We start from the raw sequence: 21,905 nt of genomic DNA on the forward strand, positions 1-21,905 counted from the left end.
AGCAGCTAAGAATATGGAACCATTTGTGTTTTCCAGAAATGACTCAAAGTTGTAGCATATGCCATCTAAGTAATTCATGTACGCAGGAATTAAACTTTAATTTGTCAGCTCATTTACAGCTGCTTCTGAATGCAGAGTATTTTTAGTCCTTAGAGACAAATCCAAAGTGGAATACTTCAGGAAATTTTACCCCTCCCTCATATATTGGCCATCGAGTCATAAAATTATTTACTCTATGCTGAATTCGGTGCAGTAGACTACTCAGAATCTTGTCATGTGCAGAAACACAAACCAAATAGTATGTTCTGTTTTGTTAAATAGCTGGGTAATACAATTTTTAAAATGCTATGTATAGAAACATCAGAAATCTGTAAGACAGCCATTATTTTGAGATTTCTGGGTATTTTTTTTAAGAACTGGGTAATGAATTGGAAGCAACAAGCACTGTAATTCTGCTTTCCTAAAGTCTAAAGGCTCTATTGCTCTCCATTACATTGCCTTAAAAGAGAATTGATAAGGAGATGAAAATCTTTATTTCAAAACCTAACTCCAATTCACAGATAGGTCAAAATAAAATTTCACAATATTGGAAAAGCAGTTTGTACTTCCTAACTGCATTTCCAGTTGTAAGGTTCATAACTCTTAAATGCACGCTCGTGCATGCACACACAGAGAAGGTTTTGTTGCATGCCAGTGGGTAGCATGTGAATTTCAGGGAACGTGTTTTTGCAGTTGATTTTAAACTTGAAAGAGTGGAGCATATGGAGTCCTCTGTTGGAAGTATATTTCTAATGTTGAGATCTCTATATCTTCTAGAAGTAACTGTATTAATAAAGTCTGAGTTCTCATTTGGACTCTTTACACTGATGTGCTGATAAGACTTTTGGAAACTTGGATAGTGTTTATTTTCTTGAAATTTGTTAGTAAAATGGGATAAAAAGGAACCTGGTTATAAAAATCGTGATTAGAGTTAACTGATATTTGTGGAGGGAAAAAAAGTATTTCTATTTTTAAAAAATGTTTTTGATATTTGTTTTATGATAATTAACATTGTCCTTTAAAATTGTATTTGTATTGAACAACATGCATTGATGTATTTCCAACAAAACAAAGCTCAAATATTGTCTGCTATAAAAATCTATTTATAGATTTATAAAATCTAGTATTTGTGGAAGCCTTCAGATTGGTTACCACAAATATGGGAAGTTCTAGTGATGCTGTTATGCATCACATTTTTTTCTTTTGGTACAGTTGTCTTCAGTATTATGAAACACTAAGTTTTACTGAGCATCTAATTTTGGGTTTAGCAGGTCTGAGAAGGTGTAATTATCAGAATTATCCTTAAATGATCCTTTTCCCATACTCGGAACAGATGTTGGAGTGTAGCTACCAAAACCACTCCAACTCTGTTCCTCCAGAATACTGTGCCAGAGCACCCATTGGCGCTGAGGGATTTTGAAGAACTTGCTCCAGAGCTTTTGATTGAATTCTGTTCAATGCAAAAAGTAAAGAAAGCTATTAGTAATTGCTATTTTTCACTTTATTAAACTCAGCTAGAGGATGTGTTTTGTTGAAATAAGTTTTATTTTATTATTACATTTTGATTTGTGTAATTGTTTGTCCCTTTTTTGTTACGTTTTTTTTTTTTCCATAGCCATTCTTTGCCCCATATCTTTACATGCCAAGGTATTACCCTGGCAGTTCTCATCTCATCTCACGTCCACCACTAAAAACGAGTTTGTCCAGAGATCAGAACAATGGCCTAGTAAGTATTTTGAAGGATAATTCAAATACTAACCTAGACAATAAATATAATGAGTAATGAAAATGAAGGTTATTAATGATGATTCACTATTCGACAAGTGCAAGCTCTATATTACAAATAGTTTAAGCAAAGGTGTTATTAACATGTAATGTAAAATGTATTTTGTTTTAACTTTAGAAATTACTTAGAGAGGAAAACCAATTCTAACATCCAGGTATCAAGATTAGAGGAGTATGACCTGTAATATTGGCAGGAAAATATTTTAATAAAAATGCCAACTGTACTACAGTAAAGAAATGAATATAGTGTAATATTGTAAGAAAAAGAGTGCTACTTGTAAATTTATATTCAAATTTTATAAGATAAAGTTACATCCTTTAATGTTGTAGAGAATACTAGAGATTGGAAGGGCAAAGTAAAAAGTTAAAAGGAATGTTTTAAATATTTAAGTAAAACAAAATACATTTTGTCTTAAGTATGCATCAGTTGTAGCTTGGTTTTGTAGGTATATATAATTCAACTTTATTTACCCATTGAAAAGGAAAAAGGAGCAGACTTTTCTAGCTTCCTATAGAATAATAAAATTCCTATTTAACAGTATTTATTTTACTGACAGATGGCTGTTCAGATGGAATTAAGAACTAAGGAAAGCTAAAAAAGTAAAAGCCTCACTTGTCAATCAGTTTATTTCTAGGATATTGATACAATGAGCAAAGTTATTAAAAGGTGGTAAAATCTTTAATCACTTAAGGAAAAGAAGTGTGTTTCTGTTGAATTATGTATTATTACGAGATCATTCTCATTCACTGTTTACTTCATATTTTTTGTTGAGCCCTTGATCATTTTACCCAAACCATAATATTTTGTTGTTGTTAGGATGTTATCAAGGAGGATGCTGATGAGGGGCTTCCTTCACCCACACACCCCTCAATGGTAAATGAGTAGTCATGTGGTGTGGAAATTTTAGCATCTCATTGCTTTTTCAGCAGTAATGAGTCTGCATTAATCATAACTGCAGTTCACTAACACTGCATCAGTGGCTTTGGTGGGCAAATAGAGTAGCTGAAAACTAATGTAGTTCGTGAGTGAATTTAAGAGCTAATATTTCACTTATAAGACGTATTATATTTTCCCCTGTAGTTTTCCCATTGCCTTTCTCAGTAGCTATGGTGAGCTTTCAGTAAAAAGAGTGTTGTGGTAGCTAAACAGAGTGAAGAATGACAGCTGGTCATTCGGTGCTTAGATTTTAGAATGAAGTAACTGTGTTTTTTCTGCTTTAGTCAGCTCTCTCACCTCATCCATACTTCTTGGTGACATAAAGCTATTGCAGTTAACACAGTATAAAGCAACTTTCGATAGAAATTAAAAAAAAAAAAAAATTGCTGGTCATAAGCTTATTCTTGAGTCAGAATGCTAACATCTACCTTTTCCATGACTTGTTGTTTTATCCTAAGTATTCACACAAAGATGTCTTCTTTATGGGTATCTGTTTTAACTCTAAACTGTGGGAATTGATGAAAAATCATGGTTTATTACCAAAACAAAGAGGTTAATATGATTGTCATCATTGTCTTAATACTTGCTGCCAATAGTGTTGGCAACAGTTATAGTTTGATCTCGATTATTTTTTCTTCTAGTAAATCATTGCAAAAATGTCTTTCCATTGTTGTGCAATGAAAAAAAACCCACACAAATTCCAGAACTGAATTTAACTGCACATAACCTTCACTGAGCACCATGTATGGGCGATGCCGTGGAAAATGTACCCTAAAATTCTCTCTTCCAGGTCATTAGCTACCTTGTGTGTGAAGGGATGACTTTGGAGTAAGTTTTTCTGGTAGTATATTTTTGGAGATGCTGATGCCTTCCCTGTGTTTGATTCCTTATCTCAGTATCCCATTCTCTTCCCAGTCCTTTCCAGTTTGTTAGTGCAAGGAGAAAAAGTAAGGACTATTGAGAAAGTAGCAGAGTGATGGCTGAAGTATGTGTGTATCTGTGAGTGTGGGAAGGGCCATGGGACTGGAAAAGTGGGATTTAGTCTCAGGGCAAAGTAGTGAATGAGCTCCAGCAGCAGGCCTGGGCCCGATTGCTCTTCTGCTTGCTGCTCTGAGTGTGTATCTTAAGCACACAGAGGCTGCAGTTTCAAGCAGCAATTTAAAAGACTCATGTAAGTTATGTAGTCTATTGGCTGTAGGTAAGAAAATACAGGAGTTAGAACATTAAAAGGAAATTTTGTCTGAAATAACGATAATGGAGGATTTTATTAGATCTATTTTTGAGTTTAAGTCATGCTACTGTGAATCTGTGTAGTACAGCACATCAGATCATACACTTTTCTAAGACTTAGCAACATTTAACCTACCGTGTAAATATAAAATTTTGAATTTTTTTAAATCTCTTGGGTAGTTTGCAAGAATGTTGTGAGTCAGGGTATGGTATTAGAATAGACCACTATTTCAGTTGGAAGGGACCTACAACAATCATCTAGTCCAACTGCCTGACCACTTCAGGGCTGACCAAAAGTTGAAGCATGTTATTAAGGGCCTTGTCCAAATGCCTCTTAAACACTGACAGGCCTGGGGCATCGACCACCTCTCTGGGAAGCCTGTTCCAGTGTTTAACCACCCTCTCAGTGAAGAAGATTGTGTGTCTGACAGGATACCTCATCAGGGTTTCATCTATTCTAAAAACACTTCTTTTGTAGACTTTATTGAAATTTCGTTGAAAGGAAATGGTATTATACCTGGTTTAGGTACTGCAATTATCCAGAGGTGATGGGTACAATAATTTCATCCAGCTATTTAGGTAGCTCTTAATTGATGGGTCATTGCCACTATAGAAATGATACAGCTTTTACTTATTAAATGGATTGGTGCATGCAAAGTAATGAAGTAGACTAAAAAATTGTACACAGTAGTTAATGAACACCAAGATGTGTAACTGGTTTGATGATTGAAAACAAGAGGAGCGTGTAGAATCAAAATTGTCTTTCATGCAAATCTGGCAAGGAGCCAGAAATGTTGCAATTTTACATCTGTGTAAAATGGAGAATAATAGATTTTTTTAATGTCCTAAGTCTTACAGGGCAAAAACCAGTTTCTTCGGGAGTATAAATTTTTTTTACACAGATCATCATTGCTACTCATTGCATGAGTTGGCAGAGCTGTGTTGAGGATGTTACGTGGTATAGTTAAGGCTCTGTCGGTGTTGTCAGTCTGACACTGGAGTTGACCGAGTTCTGAAATTTCAGATCCTGATCATTAGTCATGTAAAATCAGTGTAAGTCTAGGTTAGCTTAGTGGCAATCAGAAATATTATGAGAGCAGTCATCTTGTATCAATAATTTGACTTCTGTGACCTTCTATATTTGGATTCTGTTGCTGATGATAAAACTTGTCTATCTTAGACTGTAGTTTACTGTTCTTTACTGAATGGATCAAAACATAGATGTCAAACCGGTAAGTTTACCAATACCATCTATGTAATTGTACTAACATGAAAGTGCATTGCAAATTTTAGGGTATCAGCTTAAATCACTAATGCAAATAGGCTTAAGACGTCAACCTTTGCACATCTGTGATGGAGGCAAACATGCATTTCTGCTGACTTTACTATACAAATGGTTATTTCTGACAGGAACTGCAAAAACTGCTAGAGTGCTCTTCTGAGGAGTTTATCATCGGATTGTAGTGTAACCGATATCTGTTCATGGTATCCCCTATTATGTTAGAAAGCAAACTAGCATTAGCAGTGGTTATCTGTCATAAACTTAGTTGTGTGCTTTAGTTTGCATTGTTAATTATGACTTGTTAGGATGCAGCTTGTTGCAATATAATTACTTTGTTTAAATACATTTTTCATACTGCATTGAATATATAATATCTTAAGGTGTAGTATGTGTGCTTTGAATGAGAACTAACAGCCCAGAGCATGTAGTGTAGATAAACATACAATATTCATTAAGAAACTGGAAGTGCTTCTCAAAAGTTTGAGCATGAATGAAAGTGTGTGGCATGGGAGTTTATTATATGGATTTTCCAGGTGCTTTTATGTAGCATTTTTGTGCTTTGAATATTTGTTCTTAAATGAAGTACCTTTTCAATTCTGTAGGTGGTGGTGGTTTGCTTTTTTGGGGGAGTGGGATGGCGGTGGTGTGTGTGTGCTTAGATACAAGGTGTCAAAGTTATTTGAGATACATTGTTGGTATAATGTGATCTTGAAATGGCAGGAGAATGGTTGGTTAAAAGCAGGATTTTCCATCAGAAACATAATGTAAAACTTTTATGCAAACAAAATACAGCAAGCGTTGCTTTTTTAAAAGTGCAAAATGGAGTAGTCTGCTCATAGGAAAATAGTATTTGTATAGCATATACTAAATGTGTATTCTGAAGGTCTACCTTAAAAGTTTCCTCACATTATGAAAGTATCCCGTTTCTGTCCTAACACTGATTTCCTCTGTTTACTTCAAAGCATGTCATCTGTATGTTCAACCTTTCTGATGTCACTTTGTTTCTTTCCATTCTGTTTTGTCCTTTTCTCAAAGCTGTGTAAGTCTGGGTTAAACAAAAACAGACAGGTACAGCCACTTTCTGTGAATTATCATTCACTTATTTCACAGTAATTTCAGAAGCTATCATACTGGTGCTTCATGCTGGGCTGTCTGTAAACTAATGCTCATTACTAGCCTTGAGGTTTGTTTTGACAAGCTGCTTTTAGCTTTTGCATGGCAAATACTTTTCAGACTAATGTTCTGTAAGCATCTTTAACAAAACCACTAAGGCTGAAAAATGTGTCAGTTTAAGTACAGTTTTAATTCACTTACACGATGGCAGTATCCCTAAAGCTATTACATTACTTATTCTTCAGAGAGTGCTTTTTATAAAGAAAGATTTAGATTAATGTGCATCTATTTCAAACAGTTCACACTTTAACAAAAATAGTCTAAATATTTTAGTGCTTTTCCATATTTTTTTATACACAGAAAGAAGAGTTTCTAAACTAACTCTTAATGCATGCAGAAAGAATGACTTGTTCTTGATTGTTAAAAAAATATTTTGATCTGAAGGAGAGCTGTTAAATTAGAAGTATTTAAAACTTTTCCTCATTTATTTGTAGATATGTGATAGATAATATATTTAATAGATTCAGAGAACGAAGGCAATTGCTTGCGCACGTTGCTTAGGGATCATTTCTTTTAGTAGTGCCACAATGTAATTTTGGCTGTAATGGTTTCTTTTATTTTAATTGATAAGCTTTCTTTCAAAAAATAATTAAGATTTGAATTAACTTAATACCTTTTCTTTTTTGGTATATTATCTAACTCATACCAATAGTAAATAGTGTGTTTATGGGGAAATAATAGACAAAGCTGGTGTTGCGAAGAAAATCTCAAAGTGATTTTTTTAAAGAGGAAAAAGAGAGATGTACGTAAAAGAAGTATATGATAAATAGTTTATGGATGAAGCTTCTTCCTGTCATCTTCATCAGTTTGATGGTTGGCTTGTATCCTTAACATGATAAAGATCTTAGCTGTGATCTAGATTAAGACCTAAATTTCATCCTTTAGATGAAATCTGACTAGATTAAGAATCAGACTAGATTAAGACCTAAATTTCATCCTTTAGATGCCTAATATGATAACTAATTAGGTATTGTAGGCACCTAATTAGGGAGATGTTACAGAATCTGAAAAGTAACTGTCTTGTCCTCAGAAGGAATACCAAGCTGCTGAGTTAGGTGCCCAGACTGTAGTGGAATTATAATGCTTAATTTTTATTCAATAATTTCGGTAGACTACGTACCCAGAAAATGGGGTATATCTTTTGTTTGTCTAGTGTCCAGTTGACATCACATAAAAAAAATCTAAATGGTCAAAGGAACAAAGATTAGTGCCCCACCTCTGTTTTCAAGTGTGCGAACTGCTAGGCTTAGATTCCCCACAGCCTCCTGTAGTGTTCTTGAGTGAAGGTGATAGTTTGCCAGTTTTAAGTCCATTTCAAGTACATCTGGCAGAGAGCTTTGGGGGAATGACATGTAATAGCATCTAAACTTTGAAACTCAGAGTAGCTTAGGTGGGGAGCGTGCCTATCTCCCCAGATCAGGATATTTCCGATACAGTAAGTTAGAAATAACTCTGAGGTTAAATGGTAGTAGATAATGGGTTTTTGGATTGCTGCCTTGGAATTAATAGTTGAATAAATTCCTCTTAAATATCCTGGTTTAGATAATTCAGATATGGTTAATGCCATTCTGTGTGATAATCCTTGGTTTTTATAAGCAATATATTTGGATCTATTAATTTATATTAATTCTGAAAGATTAAATAACTTTGAAGTAATTAAATAAAAATGAAAAAAAATATTGCGACTATAAAAACAGTCTTCATTGGTAATTTGAGGAATATAGTCAAACTTCGTTAACTGAACTCTGGATAGTCAAAATGCACTTTTACATCCCAGGGTTTCCGCATGTGATGATGAGCTCTGAGGCTGTGGAAGCTCTTTTGCATCCTCCCAAAACAAGCTTTGTTTGGTGCATGGTCTACAAGTGCTGAAACGAAAACTTCAGGTTCAGAAAAAGGGGAGGGTGCAACCTCCCTCGCAGGAGGAGGGCGCACAAGTTTTTCATAGCTGATAGAACTGGTTCTGATTTTGCTTTTAAGAATTTGGAATCACTAGCATAACTGTTTAGAGCTTTGCACTTTGCTCCTACTTAACGCACAGGTCCCCATCCAGGGAGAATGTGGGGTTTTTTGACAACACGCTGTCTTAGTATACTGACTACCTGCAGATGCATTTGTTTTGTTTTTCCATGCTTTCTTTGAAATTCCCAGAAGCTGGCAACATTAACAAGACAACTTCTGTGTTACAGATCTGAGTTGTGAATAATTTCTACCTAAATCTTGCCAAAGTTCGATATATATGAAGCATCCTCATAGTATCTTGGAGGGCAAGTGGTGGTGCTGCTCTATGTTTCTGTACTGTGGTACACAGCCCCTTGGCTGATCTTGCATAAATGGAGCTGAAGGAACCTCTGGAAAATGGACAGATGTTGCTAAAATTACCCAACGAATCCAAGTAATTGGGGAGTTACGTTTTAGGTCATCTTTGTCTGATACTAAACCAGGAGTTTTTAAGACAGGAAAATCTAAGTTGTGTCTGCATTATTTAAAAAAAAAAACAAAACAAAAAAAACAAACCAAAAACCAAACCCCAAACCAAACTAACTACTAAAATTAGGGGGAAACTCTGAGTAAAGGTGCATTTGAAATTGATTAACTTACTTAATATTTCTGATTTTTATGTTGCTTTTCTTAAATAACGTTATTTAAGAGAGTTATTTTCTCACGTAGGCAGGACTCAAGATGCTGTGTTTTTTCTCATATAAATACCTATAATAAATGTTTCCCAATATATAGATATTCTAATAGTAATTAAAAATGCCTGTGCATTCTTATTCTCATCTCTTAATTTTAAAATGTAGTTGAACACAACTTGATTTGTGTTAGTGTATATTGTGAAATTCTGGGTGTACTGAGTATTTGAACAAATCTTATGTGCACATTTTCTCACTTCTTACAGGGAGCAGGAGCAGGCACAGGATCAGCCGCAGGAGTATCACATGTGTCTCTGAGCACAATGAGTGTGGAAGCTGTGTGTGAGAAGCTAAAGCAGATAGATGGTCTGGATCAGAGCATGCTACCTCAGTACTCTGCAACTATAAGAAAGGTATCAGCTGAATTTCATTAATGTATTTAGTACCTAAACATGGAGATACACAAGGAAAAGGAAATATTTAGTTGCCTCTTTTCTTGAAAATGTTTATTGAAACACATCGAATGTCAAAACAACATCCTAACTTCTATGCGTGCTAAGTTTGGAGGACATTTTTCAGAGGAAATGCTCTCTCTCAGAAAGGAAAAACAAAATCAGAAATATAAATGCTGATGAGACTGATTATTTTGAGAAAAGAAGCAAGAAAAACATTTTCAAAATTGCCATGTGTAGATAAATAGGGTTGCAGATGTGTTCTATGTCCAGGTAGCAGCATCTCTTCCCTCCCCCCCCCCCCCCCCCCCATCCCCTGAGAAGTTGGCACATCTGTTGTAAATGAGTGGTGAAGATGGTTCCCTTTCTGTCTTATCACATTCCACATCTATTTGCTTCAGAAAAAGGCCACTGTACATTTTTCTGTTCCTGCTCTTTTCTCTGAGACATTAGCACAGAATAATTTTTTTCTTTATTACTTTTTTTCACCATTCTGTGTGCTCCTTTTACAAAGAAAGAAGGGGAAAATACGAAGGTTGTCATCAGTAGTGTTTTTGCTGAGCTCACTTTGTCCTGGTACCTATCATATCTTAAAAAATACAGGGAGGATATTGATTCAAGGATTAAGAGGTTTATCATAGGAAGCTACAGCGATGTTGCTTAAAGCAAGAAGTAGGATGTTGGATTGCAGCTCATTAAGTGTAGCTGCAAAAAATTCCAGTTGCTTCAGTGGCTCTAGAGTGCTAAAAGAATGTGCTCATCAGTTATCTCTAATGAGATTCCTCTTATTTATATTCTTGCATTTCTTACTACAAGTGATATTACGTAAAAAGGAAGAATGAAAATGGCTCAGCCTGGTCTTTTTCCTGGTTTGATTAAGACCGTCTGCTGGGATATGGGAACAAAACCACTGAGATCCCTCACACTGAGCAGAGTTCTCAACTTGGGTCTTCCATTTTGTGGCTGCTCTCCTAAGACATTTACGTTCTGTCCATCCACTGATACATGGTATAAAGAGAAATACTTCTCATTGTTATGTAATGAAAATCGTTCTGTATCGAATTTGGTGCTGTTGGAAGTTAAGTACTGTATAAACACCCCTAACATAAGGAGTCAGCTTCCTGGAATATAGATGGTGTTCAGGCACTTCTGTCTTGATCTCTGAAGGATGATGAAAATTAGAAAGAAGTCTTGTCTTCTATCCCTGGGTATTTCTGATGATGGGAGGAATGTAAGCCTGTATTTATGCAGGGAGGGAACTTGATGGAGGTAGTACTTGATCTTAGATGCCTCAAGCCAGGGGTCAGATGATGCCTGGGACTTAACTGATTATCTTCGGATATTCAGGCGTCTGCAGTCCGTTTGTGTTCCAAGTCTGAGAAGTCTAGGCAGATGAACGTGGTTTATCGTCCGTGAAATTTTTTACCGCTGTGTTGTTTCCTTATGTCTGTTTATAGAACGCAATCATATTGCCTTTCATATACACATTTTTGATGGGTTTAATATTTTCATTTTTTTCATGACACGTGGATTCTTCTTGTCCATCAGCAATCATCAATAAATATTCTTTTATAAAAACACGTTTATTGCATAGGATTGGATTTAAGAGTGATGTTGGGGAGTTTCACTAGTAGTCACCGTCAATATATCCAATTTTAATTACGATTTTAGTCTGATACTGCCACACCATACGTCTTGTATTGGTAATGTACATGACTTAGTTTTATTGTTTTAGGCAAATATAAATGGCCGTGTCTTGGCTCAGTGCAACATTGATGAACTGAAAAAAGAAATGAATATGAATTTTGGTGACTGGCACCTGTTCAGGAGCATGGTAAGACTTTCTCTTCAGTATTCAGGTCATCACAAATTTGTCTTTTTCATTACAAACCTTATCTTTTTTTCTTTCCTATTGCTTTCTTGTTATCATCATCTTGAAGATGATAAGTATCGTCTTAAAACATGCACGCATTTATTATTTTGTTACTTTGTCTTTTTGTCTTGAGCACTTTAATGAAGAACTGGTTGCCTATGGCTTTGCATCTTAATTGTGAACTCTGAAGTTTTGCCTCCTCTTTGTAAGATCTGTTTTTCCTGTGTGGGTTCCCTTTTCCCTTTTTAATTTTGCCTATTTTAATGAAATTGTCAGAACTTAATTCTCTTTGAAGCCTCTGTCCTTCTGTTAAAAGTTAGTCAGGGAGTTCCCAGTATATTAGTGCGAGGAAGTGGACAGCCAAGCTCTTAGAGATGCATGGCACACAATTTCATAAGCATGATTTTAAAAGAAACTTAATCTAAAAATCAAGCCAATGAGATAAATGTACAATATTCGATTGACACATACGTGTATAATACAAGAATGCTGCATTGCGTACTATTATTGAAGCATATATATAGATATCTAATCTTCCGCATTTCCCTCCTCCCAGTTTGTGAGTAAATGACAGTTTTACAGTGAGGGTTATGCATCACAGAGAACGGTGTTTTCTCTTAAGTATTTTTAGTATATTGCCAGTTTTCTTTCTGAAAATAACAGTATGTCTCTCAACTGCTAAATCAGTCTTGAAAACACTGGGAATTACAAGATGAGATTTATTGTTAGATTCAGGTTGATTAAACTATGAAATGGAAGTGTTTGGTTTTGCTTTTAAATTGTAATTTATCACTTATCTAGTTTTACAAGAATTTAAGTGTTTTGTGGCATATGAGTTCTTTTAAGGGTCTGAGCAGTAATAAGAATAATTTGTAAATACAAAAAAATTCTTAAATATTAAATGTGATTTGCAGTAAAGACAATGAATGCACTAGATCTGTGAACAGATTTTTTCTTCATACTTTCCATGATCACCACCACCTATGCAAGTACACTTTTACAGTTGTGAATTCCTTGTTCCTATTTTTAATAGAATTCTTCTTTAACAATTTTGAGATCTTCTTCTATTTATGTAATTACATTTATACTGTCTCTTTTTGTGTGTTAAGATACTTGAAATGAGAAATTCAGAAAATCAGGCTGTTCAGGAAGATCCTCGTGGAACAACTGAGCACGTTACCACTGCGATTCCTCATAGTGAACTTACTCGTCGTCCTGGGCAGAACACTGAGTTGCCACACACTGAGCTTACAGGCCTTTCTGGTCAAGCTCCCTACACACTTAACTTCAGCTTTGAAGAACTCAACACAATTGGTCTTGATGAAGCTCCTCCACGCCATAGTAACTTAAGTTGGCAGGTATTTAATAGAGAAATGTATTCTGCTTGCTTACCTGTATGGTAAATGGTTTTTTCCATTCTTGGATACAGACAGGTCAAGAAGTAAGTCTGCTGTGACAGTTCAGGTACTTTCAGTTCTCAGTCTTGGCAAAGACCAGTTTTGCAGATATGTAAACTCTAACCACACTCTCTGAGTCAAAGTCTTTAGTCTTTGCCATCTGAAAACTATTCATCTGTTCCAGTAATCACTCTTCAAGAGAAAAAAATCAAAGCTATCGTGTTTTTCTCATCTAGCTTAGGGCCGTGTCCTGCAAGATTTCTGTTTATTGTAGTATTCAGAATTTGTGTGTGAAATATTTTAGCTATGTGCTAGCCAGATGTTATACTATTCAAAGGATTACAGATACATTTATTAGTTTTTTTTTAAACAGACAACTACAGTGCTCTGTGACATCAGAGCCTTGTCCTGACAATGCATAATCTATTCGTAGACTCCAGAGCTGACACCTTTCTCTAACTACAATTTCTGTCATACGTTATGGTCATTTTTCTTCTGTATCTTACGAAATCACCCAAAGTGTGTGATTTTCTTTTGTCCTTTTTAGGAAATAAGACAAATCAGTTGGTATCTAAATAGTGATTAGAATTAAAAAACAAAACGAAACAAACCCAAAGCCCGAACATTTAGCAGCTTTTTAATCTCTGGAAGTCTAAATTAGAAAATTTTGAGGGTGCATCAAAATAGGAAGACACCCCAAATTACTAGCTATAGGTGATATTTTTAATATTCAGAATTGTCACTGAAAAGAGGTTTGGGATATATATCCTAGAGAGAGATTTCTGTCTCAGATACCTGTGTGTGTGTGCATGCGCACACACTTGTGTGTGTCTGTAGGATCCTGATTACCCTTCCTGCCTGTTTCCAGCAACGGAGTATCAATGTATGTTTTTCCAAACCAAAGTGGCATGACTCACATTTGTTACTTTGTTTTTGTATCAAAAGCAAAGAAGTACAAGAAAATCTTTTTTAAAACACTCTGAAATGCAAGTTTAAATAAATAGTGCTTCTGATGCCATACAGTTACCTGAAGTTCTATCAAAAGAATGATAAAGGTAGTTTGTCCTTAAGAGCACATTAGAATTTGCCTATTGGAATTTTTGAAGTCAATACTGATTAAAAATAATATTGCTGCTTCTCTGTAAAAAGGAGTAGTACTACTGGACATGCACAACAAAATAAAATATTTCGCTTTTTGGTGAGGAACCATTGCTGCTGTGAGTATGGATAAACAGTAGTGAATATGCATAAATAATCCAGTGTTAATATTTCTGAGATTCTTGCATTTTGCTTTGGGCATTGAATTGCTTAGCAGTCATGGCAGATAGAAGTCATTTAAACACCATTTTCCTTTAGTTAATCATGTTTAGCTGTTCCCCAGTATTCTAGTGTATATACAACATTATTGATCTTACGAAAAGCTGTCAGTAATACTTGTTTAGTAACATAGAGGGAATAATGGAATGGTAACCTGCAGAGCTCATGTATGTTGCTTGGCGGGGGGGTTATGAGCATATTCTGAGAAGGAAAGAAACATGTTGGTTTGCATTGCATTCCAGTGCAGAACAAGAAAAAGGAAAAGATGATGAACAGAAAGAAGAAAGATAGGAACGATGCATGTAAGAGCAGGAAAAAGGTGGGGGGAAGGAGAAAAGAAAAACAGAGGGTGAGAAAGAGAAGGATGGACTGAGAGGGTGTATCTATCTGATTAAGCAATTCTGTTCTAAATCTTAAATTCACTCACAGTGTTTGAATCCACACATTCATTTTCCTGTTTACATTTAGCTTGTTAAAATTACCCAAGCCCTTTTAGGTTTTTTCTTAGTAGTGTTTTCTAGTAGAAGTTAGGTTTTTGAAACTTGGTTCATCTTCAGTGTTGCCCCAAATAAGACATAATACCTCAACAGTCTTTCAAAATCTCATCTCTTGGGCACTGCAAAGTTGAGTAGGTTTCCTAAAGTACTTACTGCTTAAGGCAATGCCTCGGCTCCAGTGCACTGGGCACTGTACATCTTTTACTTGGTGGTAGTGAGCAGCCCGCTGTATGCATGACACGAAGCTGTACGTTCAGCCACAGTACATTCCTTTACTTTGTTCAGCTCTGTGCTAGACCTTGGTTCTAGCATTTAATAGATGGCCTAGCGTCCTATGCCTATGGAGTTCTCTGTGTGCACACTAAAAGAGAGCAGAGGTGGGGGCAAAGAGGAATATGTTTGTCCGAGAACTGATTTTTCTGAAATCAGCTATATGCAATGGAATTTTGCCAGGATATATTGAAGTAGGTAAGATGGGGGTCTTTTAAAAATGTTTTTGAGAGATGTTCAGCATTTAGATGAACTCTTGCTGTCTTTCTAATATAAAATGCTACATTTGTAAATGTACAAAAATGTATTAGAAAAGCTCATCTTGACATACAAATTCAGTTGTTATAATTATATACTCAAAAGAGTTAGCCTCAAATGCACTGGATAAAATGCTTATTTTGTGGAAATCTTCCATTATGGGGACCAACAATAAGAATACTTTGTAAGTTTAGTGAATGTGTGTGTGATTGCATATATATGATTATAGTAAGCATATTTTAATTATAGCATTGACAATTTCACTTGCATAATCTATTCACAGCAACAAAAAAAATCATTTAAGCACATACTTGATACTTTGAGTTATTTTATTTAAGAAGATCAATAAAAGTAAAAATAAATAGTTCATTTAACTGTTATCTCTCTCTTTTCTTTCTTTTTGTTTTCCAGTCACAAACTCGTAGAACTCCAAGTCTTTCAAGTCTTAACTCTCAAGATTCTAGTATTGAAATATCAAAGCTTACTGACAAGGTGCAGGCAGAATACCGAGATGCATATAGAGAGTATATTGCTCAAATGTCACAGTTAGAAGGAGGTGCCAACTCTACTACAGTAAGTGGTAGGTCCTCCCCTCATAGCTCAAGTGCTTTCTATATGGGGCAGAGTACATCAGGGGGTTCCTTGCATTCCAGTGCAGAACAGGAAAAAGGAAAAGATGGTGAACAGAAACAAGATGATGGAAGAAAGTCCTTCTTGCTGAAGAGGAATGATGTTGTTGATTACAGTACTTCAGGTGTTTCTACTAATGATGCATCTCCTTTGGATCCTATTACTGAAGAAGATGAAAAATCTGATCAGTCCGGTTCCAAGCTTCTCCCAGGAAAGAAGTCTTCGGAAAGAACAAGTATTTTCCAGGCTGCAGATTTAAAGCTTAAGGGAGTTACTCTCCGGTATCAGAAACTTCCAAGTGATGAAGATGAGTCAGGAACGGAGGAATCGGATAATACTCCACTTCTTAAGGAAGGTAAAGATAAGAAAACAGATGGCAAAATAGAGAAGCAGCCCAAATCTCCAGAACATGGATCTGAACCTATTAGAACCTTCATCAAAGCAAAGGAGTATTTGACAGATGCCCTTTTGGACAAAAAAGATTCGTCTGACTCTGGTGTAAGATCCAATGAAAGTTCTCCAAATCATTCCCTCCATAATGAAGGAGCAGATGATTCACAGCTTGAAAAGGCAAATCTCATTGAGCTTGAAGATGACAGTCACAGTGGAAAGAGAGGAATTCCACACAGCCTTAGTGGCCTTCAAGATCCAGCTGTGGTTCGCATGTCTATTTGTTCAGAAGATAAGAAAAGCCCTTCTGAAAGCAGCTTGATAGCAAGTAGCCCAGAAGAGAACTGGCCAGCTTGCCAGAAAGTCTATAATTTAAATAGAACCCCTAGTACAGTAACCTTAAATAATAACAGTGCTCCAAACAATCGAGCTAATCAAAATTTTGAAGAAATACAAGGTATCAGAGATTCACCTCAAATTATCCTGCACCCTGGCTCAGGTTCCAATTCAACTGCGGTTCAGAATGAGAACCTGAAGAGCATTGCTCACAAGCGGAGCCAGCGTTCAAGTTATACCAGGCTTTCAAAAGATTCTTCAGAGCTCCACACTGTTACGGCCTCAGAAGGGGCTGGTTTTGGAGAAGAAAGAGAGAGTATCCTGTAAAAAGCAGCCAGGTTAAAACAGAGTATGCCCATGAATTGTAGCTTGCTTGGAATTCCTTGTCAGTGTGTGGTTACATTAAGCTCTGTAGTTTAAGCTTTCAATATTGTAATAGAAGGTCTAGATTGTTTTCAGTCATTTTCTGGAGAGAAGAAGTAATTTTTACAAGCAGCAAATTACTTCAGACCTTCCCCACGTAGAAAAGCAGTACTTGTCAGCATGGAAAACCAATTCTTTGTTAAGACACTGTGCAAAGGTTTGGTCAGGGGCAGATGTTACAGAAGTAAGTATGGTTTAATTATTAAAATTATGTTGTGATTTTACTTTTCTGTTGGGATATGTATTACTTATCCCTTCTAAACAGTCCAGTTAAGTCTGCATACTTGCAAGTAAAGTTAAGACTGTGCATCTTTGCCATTTGATGTAAGAGATGCCAGAAGATTAAATACCACAACCTGTGACACCCTTATCAAGCTTTGCATTAATTAGTGGATTAATGTGTGCAACATATATTACATATGTTGAAATTTGATGTTAAGATACCTGTTTGGCTATACGTACACTTTTACTCTCTGTATGTTCAGTAATTGCTGTCGGCTTTGTGAACTTTGGGTAGAGTGGTGGTAAGGTTTGTAAGGAACATTGTCTTGATGTGTCATTGGAATTGGCAGTTATTTATAAGGTAATGCCTTATCATTGCTTTAGTGGATCCATTATTTATTATAGGTACATAATTTTGCAGTCACTGCTCTAAATAGATGCAACCACCTGAGCTACATTAAAATATTGTAAGGATAAAGTATGAATGTGATGTCTGAACTTACGGAGTACCTGTTGCTGTGTGTGATCTTTCCTTGGTACAGTGTTTATCATTTGGTTATGGAAAGAAAAATTAGTAGTGTTTGCCATTTTAAAAATAATGCATACTTTTTGGAATCTCGTCAGAGCTGTACACCAGCTTCTTTGTTTCTGAAGTACAGTGTTTGAAGATTTTTACGTCATCTAAGTAATGTACCTGAATGTTATTGTAGCAAATACTTGTACTGTCCAGTGAAATCTGCATGTTTTTGAGGAAGAATTGTTCGAACTAGACTCTGGTAGTACAAAGAGAATAAAAAATAAATTGGCATGTTGGGTTTGTGTCCAAATTTCTGTTTATTGCAGTATTTTATTTCTTCACTTGATAAAAATGTTACATCCATGTTGTTTTGGTTAAAGTACTTCATGGATTTAATTAAAAAGAATGCATTAAAACAATATTGTTATTAATACAATACTAAATAAGCATCAAGTATAAAAATACATTTGATAAATGGAATTGCCAAAGCAGACGTTTCTAAAGAAAGTGCTGTGAGCTGCGGAGATGTGGCCACCTCCTGCTAGTCCGAAGCAGTAATCCTGCTGTTTGTGGCAGTTAACATGTGCTGGTAGTTCTGCGCAGCTTTGTTTCTGTCCTAGTGCATCTCCAGCCAGATGCCTCCAGTGGGACCATGCGGTCGTGGCCTTTGTTATCCAAATCAAGAGGATGCTTTTCTATGCCAGTGTCAACAGAGAAAAACTGGCTTTATCTAGGCTCTTTATTTTTTCATTCCATGGATGTCTCATACTTACAGGACTGGAGACATGATCTGTACGTTTTTGGATTCTGTTAAATTGGAGCATTATTTGATTGAATTAAAATTTACTCATCAGAGTGTTACAGAAGTACTGGAAACTTGTGTGCACATATCTTTATCTATTAGAAAGATTATTAGTTTAACCAAAAAGCCTCCCAAAACAAAATAAGAAGCCCTCAAAGCCTGTGTAGCTTCATGATATTTTGCTGAATCTTTGGGAACAGTTTTTTTGGTTTAGGCTCTTCCTATTAAAAAAAAAAAAAAACAAAAGTACATCACTCTGCTTTCTGAAATCTTTGGGAGGTAACAGCTTTTTACAGAAGGATATTTATAAGCATTGTTTTGTAAGAGAGGACAAGAAGTGTAGCCTTCTTCATTTAGACATATTCAGAGTATTAATGAAAGATACCAATTACTTCAAATAATTTTGTCTGTCCAAGTCCTCAAATAATCTAAACTGATGAATTTTAAATTTTCATATGCTTTTGAGATCTTTTTCTTCCTGAAAGTTTCATTCCTCAAGTCTTCATGAAATACCAAATTTGGGATGAAATAGGTAGTTGAGTGGAAAACTCTTCCGTGTTTCTATCTTGTATTCATTAATACCAGTGTAATTGCTTGCCATCACTAAGAAACACTAGTTACAAGCAAAGTGTCTGTGTAAGATTGTGCAGGGCTTAATGTAGTACTCTCTTTGGGTATGTAGATCCATGCCCCGCATGGGATGTGGGTACCTAAAATCATTTCAGTTCCAAACAGTGGTTCAGTCCTGCTTCCTTTAACTGCTTTACATAGTAACGCACGCTGTAGTTTATATATCAGATGTGTTCATGGGCTTGTTATTTAATGCCTTCCTAGCGAAGTTCCTAGAATCAGCAAAATGTGAGTGCTTCATAGCCAATTGAAGGACAGTATGCTACAAAAGCTGTTTGTTAATAGGACAGTAAATATAACTGGCACTTAAAATCTACTTGCATAGAAATAACTAGACAGAATGCATTTTTCTTCTCCATTGAAGCATCTTTTTAATTTTTTTTATACAGGTGTTCATAAGCAAACAGAAGAAAGTGTAGTACTCTGATAAAGGGAGAGAGGAAAAGAGAGAGGAGAGAGAGAAACGGAGTACTTAATACAGCACAGTAGTAAGAAGTGTCTTTTGGTACATGATAAATATATACGTTAGTTACTGTACATGTTTAATGAATTTTTCACATGTAGAATATGAAAGAGTAGCATTTGCAAGAACTAAAAATACACTGCAGTTTCATAGCTGAAACTTGTTTTTTCTCTACCACAGTTGCTATGGTTACTAGCTTGCTTAGTTTGTTGCACAATTCTTGGAGTTAAGAAACCATAAACAATTTCCAGTGTTGAAATATGAAAAGTTAGCTCTGTGACTTGTGGGAATCATGGAACCCCAGAGTTCCATGGAGAACGGAAATGAATGAAGAGTATAAAACAGTAAGACAACTGCAAACTCATTTCTGGTACTCACCGCTTTCCAGAACTCTTGTAATGATAGTTTATGTGTCCATGCTAATTTTGGATGACTGAACACTACGGGTACTTGAAACCATGACTACTTTGCCTAACTGAATCTGAAGAGCACAGTTTGGCCTGTCCTCATGTTCTGATGCCTGGATATGTTTGCACACTAGGGTGAAAATAAATCGTTTTTGAAAGGAAAAATTGGATGCAAGTAACATGGCAGGATTTATGTAAGACCCTTGTGGCTATTTGCCAGCTTTTTCCAGGGTTGCAGTTTATGAGGAAGGCGGAGAGGGAAATTCTTGTATCCCATTTGTAAAACTTGCTACAAAATAATGATCTAGTAAAATTCTCGGAGATTCTGGAAAAAGTTTTCCATTTTGTGTCTGTCCTGGTCAGTCTGGGATATCTGATCACCCTGTATGACTTTGCCCATGCAGCAGAATATATATGTGGTATTAGTAAGTTTTCAGTCCTTAGCTTTCTTAAGTTTTCTTTTCAAATACTGTTAATTTTTTTGTTTTTTCTCTCTTTTTTTTTTTTTAATATAATCTTTGGGAAACTTTCCTGGGACACACTTAGCATGGATTTATACAGTATGCTGAAAATAGGTGGCTTCTCTTGTGGTCTGGGGTTCAGCTGTTCACATCTATCCACAGAATCTTCGAAGCCTGTTTTTTACCTTTCTGGATGTCACGGTAAGAATATGGGAGGTTCTTTGTATGGCCACGAGACACACAGGCAGAGGATCCCCAATAGCATCTGTTATCCATAGTCCAGCATGTTGCACCCCACGGCCTTGATGCTAGATAGCTTTATCATCTGTGACAGGTTTCTTTATGTTTCTAAATACATTACTAAGAAATTGCTAAAGAAAATAATATCTGGATATTTGAGGTCTCTTAACTGAAAGCCACAGTTGTGGTAAAACAGAAGTGTTAATACCTAGTAGTGAATTTTCAGATATGTAAGAGAAATACAACGTGCTAATTAGTGTAAGATAAAGCCTGCTGTTAGGATTTTCATCTTTTCTGTGCCAAATAATAGCTGTAGTGGGGAGAACTTGGAGCAGAATTCAAATTTCAGTTAAGCAGAAAAGACTGGAAAGACTGTGCTAACCTCACATGCTGTTTTCTATTAGCCTTGTGCATTTTATTTTCTAGATTTCGGTTACCTTTATTAAGGTCCATTTCATCTGTATAGGGGCGGAATGGGGATAATTTTACTTAGAATCTTTCTCCGTGGAAATACGGAACAGTTTCATGAGTTTGACATGTTCTCACAGGTTTCTGAATTTCATCAAAAAGCGAAAAAAAATAGGGAACTGGGTGCTCAGAAGTTTTAATAATACAAAGTATAAATAATATCAAACCATGTTTCCAACAGAACTAGAATTTTTTAAACGCTAATTGGCAAATGGAGACCTATTAAACAGTGTTAAAAAGATTATTTTGGCTATTTAACATAGAATAGAATAGAATCATAGAATAGAATAGTTTGGGTTGGAAGGGACCTCTAAAGGTCATCTAGTCCAACCCCGCTGCTGTGGGCAGGGACATCTTCAACTGCTCAGAGCTCAATTGCTCAGAGCCCCGTCCAACCTGACCTTGAATGTTGCCAGGGATGGGGCATCCACCACCTCCCCAGGCAACCTGTGCCAGTGTTTCGCCACCCTCAGCATAAAAAATTTCTTCCTTATATCTAGTCTCAATCTACCCTCTTTTAGTTTAAAGCCATTCCCCCTTGTCCTGTCACAACAGGCCCTGCTAAAAAGCTTGTCCCCATCTTTCTTATAAGCCCCCTTTAAGTACTGATAGGCTGCAATAAGGTCTCCCCAAAGCCTTCTCTTCTCCAGGCTGAACAACCCCAACTCTCTCAGCCTTTCTTCATAGAAGAGGTGTTCCATCCCCCTGATCATTTTCGTGGCCCTCCTCTGGACCCACTCCAACAGGTCCGTGTCTTTCTTATGCTGAGGGGT

General features: G+C 36.1%; 1 protein-coding gene across 1 annotated transcript in view; it reads left to right on the top strand.

The window, feature by feature from the left end:
• Window positions 1–17,975, top strand: part of KIDINS220 (kinase D-interacting substrate, 220kDa) — a 79,736-nt gene extending 61,761 nt beyond the window's left edge. The window contains exons 24-29 of the mRNA XM_009332499.1: window positions 1,655–1,765; window positions 2,642–2,698; window positions 9,346–9,492; window positions 11,267–11,365; window positions 12,514–12,762; window positions 15,555–17,975. Of these exons, the coding sequence (XP_009330774.1) occupies window positions 1,655–1,765; window positions 2,642–2,698; window positions 9,346–9,492; window positions 11,267–11,365; window positions 12,514–12,762; window positions 15,555–16,826 (1,935 nt within the window). The 3' untranslated portion in view covers window positions 16,827–17,975. The remainder of the gene's footprint in view (window positions 1–1,654; window positions 1,766–2,641; window positions 2,699–9,345; window positions 9,493–11,266; window positions 11,366–12,513; window positions 12,763–15,554) is intronic.
• Window positions 17,976–21,905: the final 3,930 nt, after the last annotated feature.

The sequence above is a fragment of the Pygoscelis adeliae genome, unplaced genomic scaffold (genome assembly GCF_000699105.1).
Source record: "Pygoscelis adeliae isolate BGI_AS28 unplaced genomic scaffold, ASM69910v1 Scaffold168, whole genome shotgun sequence".
Classification (NCBI taxonomy): domain Eukaryota; kingdom Metazoa; phylum Chordata; class Aves; order Sphenisciformes; family Spheniscidae; genus Pygoscelis; species Pygoscelis adeliae.